Genomic DNA, 21,402 nt, shown 5'->3' with positions numbered 1-21,402 from the left:
AAGAGTGATCTCAACGTCCTTTTCGTCACCAAAGGTTTGATACCATGTTGAGTTTTCAAGTGCAATAGATACAAGCAAAATATTGATAATTACTTTTAATGATATAGATCTTCTTACTTTCTGCAACTCCATTTTGTTGTGGATTGTAAGGGACTATCCGCTCCCTCTTAATCCCAACTTCTTTACAAAAGGAAATGAGCTCCTTGGAGGTATATTCTCCTCCATTATCTTCTCGATCTCTCATCATGTGTTTTGAGGCACCATTGTCTACTAGCGACAAGTAATCATTATCTGTAACAGAACCAGTAAGCGCTAAGAAATAGAAGAGTTCTTTATTACCTGGATCTTCATTCTTAAGCATCTTTGGAATTTCATCCATGTTTGTTGTGGTAGCATGTTGGTTTCCCTTCCTCTTCCTATCATTCGATCTTTTAGGACAATCACTTCTATAATGACCAAATTTATGACAATGATAGCATTGAACCTTTGACATGTCTCTCTTTACTTGAGGAGCAGATATTCTTTCTTCATGTCTTATTCCTTCATTATTCTTCTTCATTTCTCCTTTGAAAGCCAAGCTTCTTTCTTCCTCCACCTTTCTTGAAAGGTGTTGCATAAGCTTGAGAGTCACCTTCTTTGAATCTTTGAATCTTTCCTCTTGATATGAGTCTTCATTCTTCTTGAGTACTAGCAGTCCATGGTTCATCAAACTTTGGAACATCTTTTTAGGCACATATTCCTGCTACAAATGGATTCCACGATTCAAGTAAACCATTAAGTGTTGTAGTCACTAGTTCTTTTTCGGTAATGATTTCACCAATTGCTTGAATTTGATCTCTCAATTCAGAAATCCTCATAAAATATGAGGCTATAGTATCATTCTAACATCATGAAGCTCATTCTTCAAACTTATTGCTTAACCAATATTGTTGATAGTGTACAAACCAATTAGGACATCATACATTTTCTTTGAAGAGTTAAGATCTGCAATATATCGAATCAAATGATCTCTGACAGAGTCTACAGTGATACTTCTAGTTGTAATATTATATTTCTCAAATTTTAATTTATCTTCATCTTTTCCAGGTTCTATCACCTTGCTTTTCACAATACCCAAGAGATCCTCTTTTGTGAGAAGAAGATCAATCCTTGTTTTGCAAGCCCTAAAGTTTGTAGCGCCTTCTAATTTGCTAGATAACCGGATTCGTCCTATAGGCCCCACGAATCCCAAATCCAGCGTGTCCAACGCAATTCTGCCCTGATTCGTATCCAGAAACCATGACACGTCGTGTCCTTTCCTGACTCGTCGAATCCGAGGTCGTGTCACAATTTTGGCAACATGTCCTGTTTTCCAGGACTAGTTAGGCGGCAAAAGTGACCTGCACGGGTATGAAAAGGCCGCATTTGGTCATTACAGCCACGCATATTTTCATTTGGCAAGCGTTTTGGCAGCTTAATGATCAAGTCTAGGCCCTAGTATTGATATGCTATTCATGGTAATGTTAAATTCTTAAAGTAAAAGTGACATTCTCCTTAATCTTCATTTTCATCCTTTTACTTAAATTTAATAACATTACCATGAAATGACTCCGGATGTTTGAGAGTGGTTCCGGCCTCATTGGATTTCATATGGAGAAAGTAGAATTTTAGATTTCATTCAAAATCCAGCAGACTTATCAGTTTTTCAGGATTTTAGGATTGGAGGATTGCAATGTTTCCATTGAATTTTGTCATGTATTAGGGTATAGAACTCGTATTTAATCAAGAGCACCAATCCCTCTATGTACCTTGATGTTAGTGACATTGGTTGTCGAACTCCTGTATCATGACCCTCCTAAAAATGTACGCATCACTCAAATAAAATCTTGACTTGACATGTTATACTTGTTCTATCTTATGTTAATGCTTAAACGGTGATATTAATGACAAAGATCCCTATACAGATATAGAGCTAATGACAAAGATACCTCTGGATATTAATGCTTAGAGGGTGATATTAATGACAAAGATCTTGATTTTCCAACAAGACTAAAAAATTAGACATTTCTCGTGGTGGCAAGAGGGCCAAGCATAAGAAATAGATAATAGATTGACATGTATTTGAATTTTGTATGTACTATGCATGCTAATAGCTATAGATGAAGATCTATATTTGAAATCAATAAATTTCTATCATTAATTAAAATGTGTAAGAAATATCTAATTTTTAATATATATATATATATATATATATATATATATAATAATAATATATAACGAATCCTACGTGTCCTGTTCCAGGGCATCAACGTGTCCGAATCCGACACCACGAATCTCGAATCCTACGTGTCCCGAATCCCCCTGTCAGGTGACTTAGCTAATTTGTTTTATGCCTTCATATGGGAACCCATAGTCATAGACACGAAAATAGATTGTAGATGTAGGTCTTCCTTGAGTGGTCTCTTATCAAGGCTTCTTCAAGAGCGATCTCAACATCCTTTTCGTCACCAAAGGTTTGATACCATGTTGAGTTTTCAAGTGCAATAGATACAAGCAAAATATTTCTGAAATATTGATAATTACTTTTAATGATATAGATCTTTCTTTCGGCAACTCCATTTTGTTGTGGATTGTAAGGGACTATCCGCTCCCTCTTAATCCCAACTTCTTTACAAAAGGAAATGAGCTCCTTCGAGGTATATTCTCCTCCATTATCAAATCTCAAAATCTTGATCTTCTTGCCCTTCAAGTTCTCCACTTCAACCTTGAAATCCTAAAACTTGTCAAAGACTTCATCCTTTGTCTTCATGAAGTAAATCCATGTCTTGCGAGAGAAGTCATAAATAAATGTTACATAGTACAAGGAGCATCCAAGAGATTTTACTAGCAATGGACCACAAACATCAGAATGGACTAGATATAAGATTTTCGTATATCTACTTTCACTGCTTGGAAAAGGCTTCTTGATATTCTTCCCAAGCGCACAACATTTACATAATCCATGTTCTACCTACAACTTTGGAACACCTGCAATCATCTGCTCTAGGCTGGCAAAGGTCTATAGTGAAGGTGAGCATATATTTTATGCCAAAGCTCACATGGATTAATATCATTATGTACAAGTGCTTGAGTAGGTTGTTTCAAGTTTCTATACAACCTACCTTCACGAATTCCAATCACTCTAGCGTAATCCATACTAGAGCCTTTGAGCCAAACAAGAACGTTGTCATCAACAAGTGCTACCCAGAATATGCTACCCAGAAAAACTAACTAATAACACACATGTAAGCTAGAGAGAGAGAGAGAGATGTGAGTTAGAGGGAGAAAGATGATCTTTGTCCTTCTTTTCGTCCTTTTTGTCCTTCACTTGGATGCCCAGAAATTGTCTTTCTTGTGAGAGGTTGAATGGTGCCTTTGTGGATAAGGTTGAATGCCTTTATATAGTATTCTTCCTTCACAAAAGGGTGTGTCACTTCACTGGGGCAGACTTGACTTGAGGGAGGGCCAATTTGACTACTTTGGAGCCAAAAATTTAAAATACAAATTTCAAAATTTTCTTTTAAATCCAACATGCTCAACATGTCTTACAATAATTATTTCAAGGGCTAAATAATAAAAATGACATGAAGAACATGTATTGCAAATTATTTATACATTACAAGGCCTAAAATATAAATTATGAACATCGACCATAGCCACAAAATTCAACAGTAACTTCCAAATTGTAAATTATGAAAGACATTTCCTCTAACTTCCAATTGTAAATTGAACCTTGCCACTAGATATATTTTCAAGTACATGCTTGAATATATTATTCTTCAAGAGATGAAACTAAATTGTATCGACTTCAAAAGACTAACGGGGAAAGTTTAGATAGGCTTTAATCATGAGACAGCTAGTTGGATATTTTAAAGCAGTTGTAATCTCTAAAAATAATCACCCTCTAAATGAAATATACATTTTAACCCCTTTGAATTAGGACTACTTTTAAATTCTGTTAATTTTAGGTATGTTTTATGCTAGAGCAATTTATTTAATTTCTTTTCCATATTAGCAATCACATCATCATAAAGTAAACTGCAGATAGAACATAAATATAAATCGCAGAAGACAAACCAAGACAAGAGGACACAAGATGTGGTGCGAGCCAGGGACAAACCCCACAATGTGTGGGGAAACCCTTTGATCAAATCTTCTTTTATCTTCAAAGTTCAGCAGAGAAAGAGAGAGAGAGTACATTTACAACAGAAGTCAACACTTTGACTTATCTACATCTAGCATAGATCATTTCGTATATCGATGAGATCAGTGGAAGACATTCTGCTTCAACGGATTCTCCAAGGTGACAGCTTCACCTATCATAGTGCTGCACCTTACCATGTAGCACCATGCTGCCCTATCACAGTGCTGGACCTGGATGACTGAGCTGCTCTACTGCTCATCATGCTGCATCTTCCAAGGTCTCTTCATCATCAAGCTACCCATGCTTATGATTACATTCATCATGATACTGTTCATGCTCCATGTATCATTGTGCTGTCCATGCACATGATCTCATACATCATGCTGCCCATACATCTCATGATGTTGTCCATGTTCATCATGCTGCCCCATATATCTCATGATGTCCATATTCATCATGTTGCCCCATATATCTCATGATACTGTCCATGTTCATCATGCTGCCCCATATATCTCATGATGTCCATATTCATCATGCTGCCCCATATATCTCATGATGTCCATATTCTATATCATGGGGTGTCTTTCATGCCATGTCATTGAAAATTCTACTGAAGATTGTTACAGTCATACCATTGACTGCTATATCAACATTGCTACCTCTCAAAGATGACAACGTATTTGTATGCCCAGATCACACATCATGCTACTGCCTCTCGTATAACCATGACTGTGTTGCCTTTTAATCACTGCGGCTCAGCTTCATGCACTTGTTGTGTGTATAGTTGCTGCGGTTATTATGTTATTACCTGTGTCCTGATCATGACACCGTGTAGATATTACCACTGCATATATTATTGCCTATGTATTATATCATTTCCAGCCTATATGATCCATAGTGAACAGCGTGAATATAACCTTGATAGCCGAGCGTGTATTCATTGCCTTCTCTACCCAGCGTGTATCTACCTTAGCTTGCTTTGACTGCGTTATTGTATATATCTGCATTCCGTAATATCATGACTGCGCTCCATAATGAATTCCATGCACAGCGTATAGGTCTCACCATGAACAGGCCTACGCTATTCAGTTGTTCCTTATGACTGCGGCATTTTCTATATGATTCATCACGTTGACTATCTTGCGTATGAGTCTCCCTGATCTGTGTATCAATGTACAGCATACAAGTCTTCCCTGATCTGCATATTAATGTCATCATAAGTCTTCCTTGATCTGCGTATTAGGATTTGTGGTAGGGCACCTTTCAACTGCGGCTAGGGTTTATTATGGTCACCTTTATACAGTGTATAAGGATCCTCTATGACTGTGTTTATAGGGCCTGCGTTTAGATGTCCAGCATTTCATCTTCATTAGGATAGCGTAGATACAAGGGTACTTCTTTTGGATCTTTTCTCCATCAAACCCAAAACAAGATGAAGAGAGATCACAAGAGAGTGAGTGTGTAGAATGACTTAAAGTCTCCTTCTATTTATACTAAAAATGTGGATGTTTGAATAGACATGACGTTTGGGCTTCTTGAGCCTACGTAAGCGCTGGTCGGCTTGATAATAATTACATAATCAAAATAAATTCATATCTCCATAAATACTTATCGGAATCGGATGATCTTTAGATCAATCCTACACCTCTCGATGAGAGGGATCCAATAAAAATATCAGCTACTATAAATAAGTTGACCCACATGGAGTTTGGCCCTAGTTGCCAATTTAACAAATTTGTACTATCCAACAAGAAAATAACCACTAACAATGTCTACCCCGCCAGCTCTTCAAGCTAGAAAGATTTTGTGAAGCTCTTTAGTAACAAAGCAATGAAAACGTTCTGATCAAATTGAGGACATATATCTTTAACCATACCCTTGAGGTGGATTGGGTTTATTATGGTCACCTTTATACAGCATATAAGGATCCTCTGTGACTGTGTTTATAGGGCCTTCCAAACAATGATTTGAAAAACCATCTATTAAAAAGAAAGATAATGTTTGCAAGGAAGATATGGCTAATATTGTCTTCTAAACCTCTTAGCCAATAAAATGAATAATTAAATCATATGTCTTGCTCCTAAAAAGAATCATTATTTGATAACAGAAAACTGTTTAAATAGGTGAAAAACCCTAACAAAGAACGTGGGAAAAATGCTATAAAAAGTTGAGTTAGAGATTCAGTAATTGGCCAATAAATGGGAGCTAAAATCTACTTATTCACAATGGTAATAACAAGTTTGCTAACCAAAAAGTTTTAAAAGCACATTATTGCCATGATTTAATTTAATCATGGCCCAAAGGAATAGACAGGTGCAATAGGATCTCAAGATCTCTCAACTTTCAAGAGATAAAATGTGCATCATAATGAATAAGAAAAATCTCTAGGATCCTAGAGCAAAACAGCAAACTGTTTAAATAGGTGAAAAACGCTAATGAAGAACATGGGAAAAATGCTTTTAAAAGTTGAGTTAGAGATTCAGTAATTGGCCGAGAAATGGGGGCTATTATCTACTTATTCAGAGTGGTAATAAGAAGTTTGCTAACCAAAAAGTTCTAAAAGCGATTATTGCCATGATTTAATTTAATCATGGCCCAAAGGAATAGACAGGTGCAATAGGATCTCAAGATCTCTCAACTTTCAAGAGATAAATTCTGCATCTTAATGAATAAGAAAAATCTCTAGGATCCTAGAGCAAAACAGGAAGGATCCTAGACCATAGAAAATGCAAGAATTTTATTGCATTCAACAAAAGATAGCACGCACCTGCTGAATCAAGGTGTCATATATCACTATACGCTTGTTCTTGTAAAATCCATACATGTATGCCTGAAAAAGTAAAGATTTGCAGAGTTAAATGAACTCACAAAGAAGATAAGAAAAAGTAATCCTTTAACCAAAATGGGCTTCAAGAGAAAGCAATTGAGAAAAGAATAATTTCACTTGTGAGTTTTAGCTATTACCAAAACAAAATTCTACCAGAAATGTAATCAATAGAAGAAACAATAGCTATACGGAAAATATTAAGTTCAACTCCAGCTTACTTGTCATCCAATAAACATGCATCAGCAGTAATTCATAGATCTTGTACAAATAGTAGACATAAATGTTAACAAACACTGAATGCTAGTATGCATAAATACTACGAATCCAAATATTAGTTCACTAAAAAGTAGTAGTGCATCAGAAGGGATATACTATGCAACCTTCCTAAATTGAATGGAACTATGTTTCCTACCAGTGTAAACTATTGTACATTTCCAATGCTTAATAAAGATATTCCAAACAGCATAGCTACAGAATAATACCTCTTTCCACACATCAACTATATAGTATAGGCCAATCAAGGTAAAAAGTATAGTTCTGTAAGAATATGGGTGGAATCTATTTGTGGACCAAGTTTAAAATCAAATTGCATGCAAACAAATGTTTTTCAATGAGATAGTATACATTTACATCAAAATTGAATGTTTCCAAGAAAGTGAAACTACAATTGCTTGTAACAAAGTTATGTTTTCGTTCCATCCAGCATATACTTCAAGAACTTCAAGAGTTGGATAAATTAAAATTAACCTTCTAATATTTTTTTATCTCGATACTTAACATAAAATATAAGATGGATTCAACACTGGCTGATCTAAATCAATAATACCTATGATAATTTATCTTGGTACTATATATATATATAATACACTGAATTATAAAATAATAATTAAGATATAAATAGTGCATAGTATAAGTATACAATAGAATATAAAATTATTACAAATTATATATTAGTTGGATTCTATATATATTAATCCAACTAGTATATTTGTATATATTTCTGTGTGTGACTTATCATTGTCTAATAGCTTGTTACCCACCACTTTGTGGGTGACATCCCTAGGAGAACAAATTTCTCCATGATGGTCCTCAACCGGCAGCCAGTAGCCACCAAATAGCTCAATGTGCCATTTCTCTACCACTTGAGCCAGCCGTGTGATCCCTCACCCATCTGTCATTATCGTATGTTTGAAGGTGGGCCTCCCAAACCAAAAGGTATGCCTTGTCGTTTATAATTGAGTATTTTAGTTTACTTATAATGAAAACTCTTGGGCATGGATTAATGGGGGGATTCGGTGGAAAGAGTGTACTAGGTCTGTGCTCTTGTCCCCTAGGTCTCTCTTGGATGTTAACCTTGAACCCTAGACGTGTGGGATCTCTTTTACTGACCTTTGGGTTTTAGGGATGGTACTACATGGGAAACCCTAATTTTGGTTGTGTGGGCCTGCCTCTCAATCCACATATATCATTCCCCTTCCACTCAATACAACCCCATTCATCTATCCTACCACCTGGGTCCACATTCCTTCACTAGGCCAACATAGGGTAAGCCTACACCTCCCCTTGGCCCACACCTTGGGTTGGGCTTAGAACAATGCCCGGAGGTTGATGCAGCTAAAAAGAAAAGAAAAAGCATAATTGGCCACAATCAACAGGAAATTGTACCACAAAATGCAAAATATGGTTGGGACAAACATGTAATGTCCCAAACTAGGAAAAACAATGATATGCAAATCAAACAATAAATACAATACCAGAAAATTTAAACATTCAATGCACACCCATGTAAAGACCAGGAATGATAACCAACTGAGCCATTTTATTAAGAAATGGGAGCAATAGTACAATAGTGTGGAAGAAGTGCACTTAGGCTTGCCTCAATGGCATGCGTGAAAAAGCCTAGGTGATGAAATGGCAATCCTTAATGGTAGAATCAGTTGCTACAATAATGCCATGCGCTGCCCCAATAAACTACACTATCTAATGGAAAGATACCGCTAATAACCCCACCTCTGATGCTCAGAAATTCCACCAAATTAACCTCAAACTCCTCAAAAAAAACGCACCAAACCCCAGAAAGGGATTGGCCTGGTTTTGACCCCAAAAATTTGGCCTCGAAGTACCACATTCTCCTCCAGCTGGTGGAAAATACGCCTACCTCCAACTCCAGTAAAAACCCTCCCAAATCACTCCAAAAATATCGAGATACACTCCCCCAAGGTTCTCTTTATTTCTCCAAGCAGACTCTTGCCCGACAACTTGACCCACAAACTCCCACGTGTGCCTAGTGAGAGGCTTATGCGTTGGCCCTGGATGCTGCAATTCATGCTGCTCTCAAGCAGCCATCCCCTGCTCCCAAACTCCTCTGAAAGGATAGTATTCCACTAAAGCTCCATTACCAAAATTCTTCCAACAATTGCACCCCGGAAGACCCCTAAAACAACTCCCACGTATTCCCTTACTGCGTCCTCCTGGAATATGCACTAGCTGGGTAAATGGCTGAGCGTTAGCTCTGAATCCCCTCCAGCTCTACTCAGAAATGATATGATGGGACCTCCCTAGGGTAGCACTTGTAGTCCACCGAAGAAAGGGTGAGTTCTCTGCTTGCAAAACTCGATGCTAAATAGCAAGTGACCCGGCTAAGCAAGTCGAGCAACTAGAGTGAGTTTGATACAAAAAAAGATACCAAATGAGGCTAAGCCTCTCCTATTTATAATTTGTGGGCCTTCTTTCGCATTAGGCCCCTCCATCTAGCCTTTCAACTTCCCTCCTTGGCTATTCAAACTTTTCCCTTAGGCAAGTGCGTGTTTCCTTCATGTCGGTGGCCCCCACGCTCCATCAACCAAACATTACGACCCCCTTTTTCCTCCTAAGTCTTTTTCCCAAAATTGTGTGGGTCCCATGGCCTCCAAAAATGTCAAAATTGTGGAAAATGAACCTGTGACAAATTAATTTAGGAAGGGACAGTACAACCCTCCCCTCCCAATGTCACATGTCCCCAAGCAACTTCAACGTTGGATGCTCAACTATGTGTTCACCCTCCAAAGTGGCATCCTCATCCGATAAGCTCCTCTAATGCATCAAATACTCTCTGATACTTCTACTCCTCAAGTTCCTTTCCCTAGTATCCAGAATGGCTTCCGGCTCCAAAACCAGATGCCCCTCATCATCAAGTGGTGGCAACTCCACAGTTGTCGTAACCTGCTACCCCAACACCTTCTTAAGGCACGAAACATGAAAAACGTTGTGGATTTTGCTCCCCGGGGGAAGCTCCAGCTCATAGGCTACCTCCCCAACTCTCTGAATCACCATGTACGACCCATGGAAACGTGGTTGTAGCTTCTCGGCCCCTTTCTGCTTGAATGTGGATTGGTGATATGGCTGTATTCACAAGTAACCCAAGCCACCCTCCTCAATTTGCCTCTCAATATAATGCCTATTTGCATACATCTTCTGTTGATATTGAGCTATCAATATGTTATCCTTGAGAGCCTTAAGGATGTCTTGGCTCTCTTCAATCCAATATTTGGCCTTTGGGGCCCAGCTGTCTCCAAAAACAATGTCAGCAAATGACAAAGCATCATATCCATACAAGGCATGAAAGGGTGACATACTGATAGACATGTGATGGGTGGTGTTGTAGCAATACTCTCCTAGGTGTATCCATTGAATCCATGTTCTCTGTTGCCCAGTCAAGATAACCCTCCAACCATTTGTGAACCCTCTTAGTTTGACCATCAGTCTGCAAATGGTAACTCGTGCTCAGGGTGAGCTCAATGCCCACTAATCTTAAAAGCTCCTGCCAAAATGCTCCCATGAACTCACTGTCTTTGTCACTGACTATAGTCATAGGGAGTCCATGCAAACAAAATACCTCCCTGAAGAATAACTCGGGCAACTATGACGTTGTATACCGGGTCGATATGGCGAAAAAATGGGCATATTTGGTCAGCCGATCTAGCACCGGATATATACAATCCTTCCCCTGCTCCGCCGGGAGCCTCGTGATGACATCCATGTAGATACTCTCCCATTTCCCCTCAGGAATGGGAAGTGGCTGCAACAACCCATCTGGGTGAGTCAACTCCCCTTTGTTCCTCTCGCAAGCCTCACACTCCTACACATATCGTAATATGCCCCCCTTGAGGCCTTTCCATGTGAAACGCTCCCTGACTGTCATGTATGTCTTTCGGAACCCCTAGTGTCCCGATAGTGGGGATTCATGCGCTGCATGGAGAATCCTCTCCTTCAACTGCGAACCCGACACCAAGAATATACGCCCCTTGTAGTAAATGACCTTAGCCATCACCATATAACGCTCATCAACGTGAATTCCCTCCAATATCTCGCATGCCCTCTGGTCATTGGAGTACTGCACCAATAACTACGCCTTCCAGTCATGGCAAATGCTCACGAGTGAAAGTGTCGCGAGCCTCCTGGATAATGCATATCCTACTATGTTGTGCTTGCCATGTCGATCATTGAGAACCTGCTACCCGATGAAATTGTGAAGGCTATTGTGATGAGTCTTCACCCGGAATCTGTTGCCCACTAAGTACTGCCGAAATTTGGCCAACGTGTGCATGATGAATAACATCTCCTTGTCGTAGAACGAATACGGCCTCTCATGTGGAAGAAGTTTTCGACTCTCAAAAGCAAAGGGGTGTCCATCCTGAGACAATATTGTGCCAACCCCCTCCCCTGATGCATCGCACTCCAATGTGAATGGTTGTGTGAAATCTGGAAGTACCAAAACTGGGTAGCTACTCATCACCTGCTCGAGGCAATCAAATACTAATTGTTCCCTATCCGTCCATGTGAAAGCCCCCTTCTTCGTCATCTGTGAGAGGATATGCGAGCTATGAGAAGCCCTTTACGAACTTCCTATGATAGGTGCATATACCTATGAATCCCCTCAGCTCGGTCACATTCTTGGGCTCAGGCCAATCTCGGATGGCCCTGATCTTCTCCTCCTGCATTTTCACTCCATCTATGCCAATGATGTGTCCCAAGAAGGGCATATCTGTCAGCCTAAACTCACACTTGGATAGCTTGGCATAAAACTGTTGCACCTCTAAAATACGCAACACCATCTCCAAGTGTTGCAAATGCGCCTCCCATGTCCAACTGTAAATCAAGATACCATTGAAGAACACCAATACAAACTTCTGCAACTGCCCATGGAATATATGGTTCATACATGACTGAAAAGTTGTAGGTGCATTGGTTAGGCCAAAGGGCATGACCAAGAACTCAAAGTGCCCATAGTGGCACCTGAAAGTCGTCTTGGGGATGTCCTGATCCCTCACCCTGATCTAGTGGTACCCCGAACGCAAACCTATCTTAGAGAAGTACTTGGCTCTTCTAAGCTCATCCATCATCTATTCAATGCGCGGGATGGGTTATCTATTCTTCAAGGTCTTCCTGTTGAACGCCCTGTAATCAATGCACATGTGCAAAGTCCCATCCTTCTTCTTCACCTGAACTACTAATGAAGCAAAGGGGCTAGAACTCGGCGTAATGTGCCCCAATGCCAGCGACTCCTAGATAGCATGCTCTATCTCGTCCTTGTAGGCCTTAGGATGCCTATAAGAAGTGATGACCGCCTGCACCCTAGGCTCTAACTCAATGTTGTGCTCAAAACCAGTGTGGCGAAAATCGCGATAACAATAAAAAATCGCAAGTTTTTAAAAATGTCGATATTATTGCTCGATTACTACGTGGTTTTTTTTCCAAAAAATCTGTGAAAAAATTGCAGTAACTTCAAAAAATCGCGATAATTTTGAAGTTATCGCGATTCGATCGGAAGTTATTGTGGGGGTTGCGGACAACGCGTTTTTAAAAGGGAAAACACAATTTTATTTTGTCATTTTGAACAAACAGCGGCGTGGATTGAGAGATGAGGAGGAAAAGAACTATGGAAGGCGTCTACTAGGGCAGAGGAGGAGGAAGCTTGGAGATTTAGCAAGAGAACTTCGTCTTTGGAGCAAATTTCTCCGGCAAACCGTGCTTTCTAAGTACGGGGCACCAAATTTGGCCATTTTCTTTTGGTTTTTTTCTTGTTTTTGATTGAGTTTATATAACCCATTATTTATCAAAGATTTTTGAGTGAATTTGATGATGTTTTTTTTTTTTCATTTTTGTTGCATAGAGTGGAGAGAGTTCATTTTGGATTGAGTTGAGGTTTTTTTGTTCGTTAAATTGTCAAAATGTGTTGTATCATGTATGTAATTTTTTTTAATTTTTGTAATTTGCAACTCTTATTGTGCCATAGGTTCAACTTCAAAGTTCAAACTTCATCTTACATTAAAACTCAACAGTTCAACCAAGTTACAAACATGCCAAGAAAATTGGACCCTCTATGGGAATTTGGTGAACCTGATGGAGGGTTTGATAGATTGAACTTGTCTTGCAAGTTGTGTGGGCAACATATGTCAGAGGGGGGTTTATAGATTGAAGTATCACCTTGCAAAAATCCAGGGACATGATGTAGGGCCTTGCGAAAATACAAATGCGGAAATCATCTGAAGAGCCATGAGATCACTGGAAGAATTAGAGCAAGAGAGAGGCCAAAGCAGAAGTGAAGAAGCAACTAGCAGGGAGGGTGTTAGGCTCCGGGGAATATGGAACTGGCACTGGTTCTACTTTAGCATCAATATCTACAACCAACCCTATAGCTGCCTCATCATTTTTTGTTCCTAAAACCACGCTTGGTTCACAACCATTTATCACTTCAATGCTTTAAAAAAATGAGAAAGAACAAGCTGACAAGTTGTTGGGCAAGTTTCTCCTTTGACGTGATATTCCTTTCAGCGTTGCAAGGAATAATCCATTTTTCCAGCCTGCTGTTGATGCTAATGCAACTCTTGGCCCAAGGTACAAAATCCCTCCTTATGATGACTTTAGAGGTTGCATTCTTCAAGATGAAAAGGTTGACTGCACCAAAAAATTGGAGGAGTTTAGGGCATCATGGGCACAAACTGGTGGCACTATAATGTCAGATGGTTGGACTGACCAAAAGGGGAGAACCCTTATAAACTTCTTGGTTAGTTGACCCAAGGGGACAATGTTTATGAAATCTGTTGACGCATCTTCACATATCAAAGATGCAAAAACTTTATGTGATTTGTTGGATGTGTTTATTTTGGAAATGGGTGCAGAACATGTTGTACAAGTCATAATGGGCAATGTTGCAAATTATGTTGCTACTGGCGGGATGATTATGGAGAGGCATCCTACTTTATTTTGGACACCTTGTGCTGCATATTGTATTGATTTGATGTTGGAGGGCATAGGAAAAATTTCCTTCGTCAAAGATATTGTTGACTCATCAAAAAGCATTACAAAATTTATATATAATCATACATCTGTGCTTAGCTTGATGAGAAAATTCACCAACAACAAGGAATTGGTGCACTCCTCCATTACACGGTTTTCCACCAGTTTCATATCTCTTCAATCCCTTTTGAATTCTATGTGGGATGTGAAGAGAATGTTTCTTTCAGATCAATGGTGTGATTTGGCAGTGAGCTACAAACCAAAGGGAAAGGCCGTATGCAGATTAGTTTCATACCAGGAAGACTTCTAAGCGGGAGTGGAGGAGGTGTACATTGTTACTGAACCTTTGGTAAAGGTTCTTTGATTAGTTGATGGTGAGAAGCCCACAATGGGCTATTTGTATGAGGCCATGGACAAAGCCAAAGAATTCATTCGGGCCTACTATGATAATAAGGGAGATGAGGGGTTTCAAAAACAACTCCTATGAGAAGTGATTGATGAACACTAGAACAACACACTCCATCGCCCCATTCATACTGCAGGGACCTACCTGAACCCCGCATTTTCTTACCCATGCGGGTCCGTATTTGATGCTGAGATCATGGATGGATTCTTAGCCTGTGTTCAGAGGATGGTGTGATCTCTAGCAGAACGTGCAGAAATCTTCAGAGTAATGGAACTATACAGGATGGCAGGTGGCACATTTGGCTTTGAGATGGTTGTGACTGATAGGACAACTAAAATGCCAGGTATTTTTTAGTTTGTTTCAAATTTCATTGTCTCCTCAAGTTCATAACTTCATACTTTGCTTCAACTTTCAGATTTCATTTTTTTCTTATGTTTATTTTATTTGTAATTTTGTTATAGATGCATGTTGGAGAATCTATGGTGCCAGAGTACCCCATCTGCAAAAGCTTGCCTTTTGAATCCTCAGCCAAACATGTAGCTCCTCAGGATGCGAGCGCAACTGGAGTGTATTTGAAAAAATACACAACAAAAATTGCAACAAGTTAAACTTAAAACTTAAAATATTGCAAATTTCCAATTAATTTTTTGAATTTATTAAACAGTATTTTTTTTATAATTATTATTTTATGATCTTTGTACAGATTGGAGTCCCAGCGACTTAATGACATGGTCTACGTCTACTACAATCTTCGATTGTGGGTGAGACAACATGAGAGGATACCTAATATGGAGGCCATCTCATTAGATCGGATTGACACCACAGCTGCATGGAGGGTTCAGGCCGAGAGGCTCTCATGGAGTTTGTCGATGATTGGTTAGAGCAAGAGGTAGTGGAAGGCGTAGAGGGCGAGGAGAAGGAGGTGACACCACCTACCCGGGCTACCCCTGCCACCAGTAGAGGACGTGGTCTACCCCCTCTAGCTCCTACTTCTTTAGGTTCTTGAGCACAACAAAGTCCACTACCAACTCTACCGGCATCTACATCTAGAGGGGAAGGGAAAGCTATTGCATTTTCTCGCAAGAGGGGCAGAGGAAATTAGTAGTATTAGACTTTAGTTATTTGGTTCATTTCATTGTATATGACATTATGACTCATGATATGAGATATATTATTATATTTTTTGTTGATATTTTAATTTTTGAGGCTAAGTCGGAACTCAGAAGTCAGGACTTATTATTCAGGATATAATTCACTGTTATATGTGATGTAGCACTAGAAATGATATTACACATCTTATATATTAGTTCTTTTATCATATTTATGTGTCAATGCATTTATTTTATGTTGTAGTTTCTTTAGATATTAAAAAAATGAATATTTTTGTATTTTACGATTATTTCCCGATTTTTACGATTTTTTTCCGATTTTTTCCCGATTATTTCCCTTGTCGATATTATCCCGATAACGATTTTCGCAACATTGCTCAAAACCCTTGTCGGGTGGATGCCGTGGCAGTATGTCCCCAAACACTACCGGGTATCTGTCCAAAATGATTTGTATGTCTGGGTGAGGTGGGGCTTGGGTTGTCCTCAAACCTCTGAAAACCTCAGCCCCACTTCCCATGCTATGTCCCCATGCCTCAAGTCAGCCTCCATTCTGTGCATTGAAATTGTCTGTGGAGGGTACGAATGCATGCCTCGAAGAACTACCAACTGGCCATCCAGCCCTGTGAACTCCATCTCCAAATCCCTCCAATCAGTGGTGACCCGGCCAAGGGAGTAGAGCCACTAGACACCCATCACCACATTGGTGTCTGGCACATCGACAATGAGGAAATGATCTGTCACTGAATAGTTCCCCATGGTCACTATCAATGCGAGAACGTATCGGGTGCACTACATAGTCCTATTCCCCCAACACCAAAACTAAGAACCCCTCGTACTCCTTTGTAGTGATGCCCCACCTTTGGACCATCTAGGCATCAATGAAATTGTGTGTGGCCCCATTGTCTACTAAAACTAAGGCACGTTGTCCCTACACTGTGCCTCGGATCCTCAAAATCAAAAACTTGGGAACTCCACGCAAAGAAGCAAGGACTCCCCCAGTTGGTGCGGAAGGTGCTCCCCCGAGTGGTGGTGGTGGTGGTGATCCCCTCTCAACCTCACCCTCACTATCTCCCCCACCAAACTCCAACTCCACATCATCCTCTTGATCGTTATCCGAGAAGACCTCGATATAGTGGGCCTTGCCAATTGTGCATCGATGGCCTGGTACCCATGGCTCCCGACAAGTAAAACAAAGTTTCTTCCTCTGGAGGTCTCTCCTGTTCTCCTCATCCAACTACCCATGCCCCTGGGTTGCTCATTGTGGTGGGGGTCTAATGTCACCTCCCTTTTGTGGGTAGGGAGTCTATGATAGAATGGGTGCTTTGGTCTTGGGGATTGCCCCCTGCAAATCTCTATCACAATTTACCACCTCCTGCAAGGAAGAGGGCATGCGTGACTTCACAAGTCCACGCAATGGCTCCAGTAACCCCTCTATGAATATGTACACCCTCCTAGCCTCTGATAGGTTTGGCACCATAACTGAAACCTCAAAAACTCTGATATGTAACGCTTAGGGTGATCGGTCTATCTAAGTTGGGTCAACTCCCTGAAGTGAGCCTCTAGGTCTCTCCTGTTAAAGCGTTCCACCACTCTCCGTGTGAAGTCTTCATAAGAGGTCACGCTGGCATGGCCCAATGTGGACAAGCCATGAAACCACCACTTATGTGCTTCCCCATCCAAGTGCAAGATAGCCATTTTGATGGCTTCCACCTCCGTCATCTGATTAACCTGGAAATAAGTATCCAACTTCTCCACCCAAGCTCAAGTTGTGCACTTGGCAGAGCCATCATATGTGGGGAAATACATCCTCCCAATGGTACATTGTAATTCTGAGTTTTGTGTACTCAGTCCCCCACTGCACCTGCCCTTCTCATTCCGTTTGAGCTGGAAACAGTCTTTGAATGACAGGGCTTCTTTGAAATCTTCACCCATGGATTGCCACTCACAAAAAAACCCCCCCATGGGCATCTGATCATCTGGTCCTCCATGCTCAGTGGGTCTTGATGGTAGGAAAGTAGGCAGTGTAGTTCTGGATGGCCCACTGAAAGCTAGTGGATGAGTGGCTGGCAAAGGGTGGTCATACTATTGTGAGGCCCTTGAAGTCTCTCCAAATATGAACTCACGAATGTTGCTTCTTCTTTATTCCTTGGCTCTCCCATTTCAAATACAACTAATGTCTTCCCTGCTCCTGTACCTCTGCCTCCGTGTAATGTTCCAAAGTAGGGAAAATAATATTATGCAAATCAAATAATAAAAACAACACCATAAAATTGAAACATTCAGTGCACACACATAAAAAGTCCAGCAATATCCAACAGCTGAGCCATTTTATTATAATCGGGAGAAAAGTACAATAATGTGGATGTGGTGCACTTGGGCTTGCCTCAATGGCAAGTGTGATCAAACCCAGGCGGTAATATATCAAGCCCGGATGGAACAATAACTATTGCAATGATGCCATGCGTTACCCCTGTGAAACAATGTTGTCTGCTGCAAGCATGTTGCTCGGTGCTCAGAAAATTACAGAAGATTAACCCTTGCCTTTCCACCAAATACCCAGAATAACCCACGAAGGAATTGGCAAATGTTGACCTCGGAATTTTGGCCCAAATTCCCCTTAGCTCCTCTAATTGCTGGCCAAGTTCGGACCCCTGTTTGACCCCTTAGATCTGCCCAGAAAATTCTATAAAATTAGGAGTGTGATCCTTGCCCAAAACCTAGAAAAACCCAGAAAGGGTTTCCCTTGGTTCCAACCTTCAAAAATTGACCCTTCACAACATGGCCCTCCAAGTGATCTCCTACTTCTCCTGGCCAGCTCCAGCTATACAATTCCTTCCTCCAACTCCCACATGAGCCCAGTGATGGCTCTCTACGTAGGCCTCGGTGACTGTAAATCAAACTACTCCAATGCAGCAACCTCCTGCTCCAAAACTCTCCCGAAAAGTTGATCCTCCCCTATAGCTTGAATGCCCAAACTCCCGTGACAGTTGCTACCTAGATGAACCGACAAGCAACACCTGCGCGTTCCCCTTCTGCTTCCTTCAAAAACACGCACTGGCTAAGACAAATGTTGAATGACATGACTGTGAAACTCCACCGGCTCTCCTCCAAGGTAGTATGAATTTCCTTTGTAGGGTGGCACTCGAACCGAAGCAAGTGTTGAGATCTCCGCTCGGAGACACTCATGTGCTAAACAGCACAGTAACCCAGCTAAGCAACTCGAGCAACTAAGGTTGAGTTCAATATGTCAAAAGATACCAAATGAGGTTGAGCCTCCTCTATTTATAATTCGTGGGCCTCTTTTCCCATGTGGGCCCCCTCCAACTAGCAATTCGACTTTCCCTCCTTAGTCATTTGAACTTCCCTCTAAGGTGGTGCGTATTTCCTCATGTGGGTGACCCCCACGCTATGCCAACAAAACATTTCAGCCCCTTTTTCCTTCCTAAGTCTTTTCCAAAAATCACATGGGTCCCATGGCCTCCAAAATTGTCAGAATTGTAGAATAAATAAACCTGTAACAATTTAATTTCGGAAGGGACATTACACTCCGGTAAGTAATGTTCTGCCTGTCCTCCTCATTCATAAGAAAAGTCTTCCACGGCTGAGCCAAGATCTAAGCTTTGATAACTCTGTAATGTCCCAAACAAGGAAAAATAGTGATATGCAAAGTAAACAACAAATACGATACCATAAAATTTAAACATCCAGTCCACACCCATGTAAAGACTAGGAATGATACCCAGTTGAGCCATTTTATTATGAAATGGGAGCAATAGTACAATAGTGTGGAAGAAGAGCACATGGGATTGCCTCAATGGCAAGCGTGACAAAGCCCAAGTGATAAAATGACAAGCCCATATGGTAGAATCACGTACTACAATGATGCCCTACGCTGCCCAAGTAAAACCGCATTGTCTGCTAGAAAGATGCTGCTAGAAACCCCACCTCCGGTGCTCAAAAAATTCCACTGAATTAACCGCAAGCTCCTCAAATAAAACCCACCAAAAACCAGAAAGGGTTTGGTCGAGTTTTGACCCCGGAAATTCAGCCCCCATGTACCACGTCCTCCTCGAGCTATTAAAAAATACGGCATGCTTGCAACTCCAATAAAAACCCTCCCAAATCACTCCAAAAATGTTGAGATACACTCCCCCAAGGTTCTCCTTATTTCTCCCAGCAGACTCTTGCCCCACAACTTGACCCATAAACTCACACGTGTGCCTAGTGAGAGGCTTCAACGCTGACCCTGTATGCTGCAATTCATGTTGCTCTCAAGCAGCTATCTCCTGCTCCCAAATTCCTCCCAAAGGCTAGTATTCCATTGAAGCTCCTTTACCAAAATTCTTCCAGCGATTGCACCCCGGAAGACCCCTAAAACAACTCCCATTTATTCCCTTCCTGCATCCTATTGGAATACGAACTAATTGGGAAAATGGCTAAGTGTTAGCTCTCAATCCCCTCCAGCTCTCCTCCAAAATGATATGATGGGACCTCCCTAGGGTAGCACTCATAGTCCACAGAAGAAAGGGTGATTTCTCCACTTGGAAAACTCAATGCTAAACAACAAGTGACCGGGCTAAGCAGCGTGAGCAACTAGAGTGAGTTTGATAAGAAAATAGATACCAAATGAGGCTAAGCCTCTCCTATTTATAATTAGTGGGCCTTTTCCCATGCGGGCCCTCTTTCACACGTGAGCCCTTCCATATAGCCTTTTGAATTCCCTTCTTGGCTATTCGAACTTTTCCCTTAAGCAAGTGTGTGTTTCCTTCATGTGGGTGACCCCCGCACTCCATCAACCAAACATTACAATTTACAGCCACCTTCTTCTTCCTAAGTCTTTTTCCCAAAATTTGGTGGGTCCCATGGCCTCCAAAAATGTCAAAATTGTGGAAAATGAACTTGTGACAAATTAATTTAGGAAGGGGCATTACAGTCCTCCCCTCCCAAATGTTGCGTGTCCCCAAGCAACTTCAGCGTTGGATGCTCAACTTTGTGTTCACCCTCCCAGGTGGCATCCTCATCCGCTAAGCTCCTCCAATGCACCAAATACTCTCTGATAGTTTTGCTCCTCAGCTTCCTTTCCCTAGTCTCCAGAATGGCTTCCGACTCCAGAACCAAATGTCCATCATCATCAAGCGGTGGCAAATCCACAGTTGTCGTCACTTGTTGCCCCAACACCTTCTTGAGGCACGAAACATGACAAAGGTTATGGATTTTTCTCCCCTGGGGAAGCTCCAACTCATAGGGAACCTCCCCAACTCTCTGAATCACCCTGTACGGTGGATAGAAACGCGGTTGTGGCTTCTCAACCCCTTTCTGCTTAATGTGGACTATCAATACGGTTGTAATCACAAGTAAACCAAGCACCCCCCCCTGAAACTGCCTCTCAACCCTGTGCCTATTTGCATACATCTTCTACTGATTTTCAGCTATCAATATGTTATCCTTGAGAATGTCCTGGCTCTCTTAGATCCAATCTTTGGCCTTTGGGGCCTGGCTGTCTCCAAATACAATCTCAGCGAATGACAAAGCATCATATCCATACAAGGCACAGAAGGGTGAAATACCGATGGACATGTGATAGTTCATGTTGTAGCAATACTCTCCTAGGTGTAGCAAC

General features: G+C 40.9%; 1 protein-coding gene across 2 annotated transcripts in view; it reads right to left on the bottom strand.

Annotated features, from left to right (window-relative positions):
- The window catches only part of ATSTE24 (Peptidase family M48 family protein), a 233,443-nt gene that overhangs the window by 75,646 nt on the left and 136,395 nt on the right, over positions 1–21,402 (bottom strand). For both annotated transcript variants that reach the window (XM_089415853.1, XM_089415852.1), the window contains exon 9: positions 6,930–6,992. In XM_089415853.1, the coding sequence (XP_089271979.1) occupies positions 6,930–6,992 (63 nt within the window). The remainder of the gene's footprint in view (positions 1–6,929; positions 6,993–21,402) is intronic.

The sequence above is a fragment of the Pinus tabuliformis genome, chromosome 3_2 (genome assembly GCF_031772625.1).
Source record: "Pinus tabuliformis cultivar Carrire ecotype Pingquan chromosome 3_2, CPIR1, whole genome shotgun sequence".
NCBI classification, from domain to species: domain Eukaryota; kingdom Viridiplantae; phylum Streptophyta; class Pinopsida; order Pinales; family Pinaceae; genus Pinus; species Pinus tabuliformis.
This window is presented reverse-complemented; position numbering and strand designations above follow the sequence as displayed.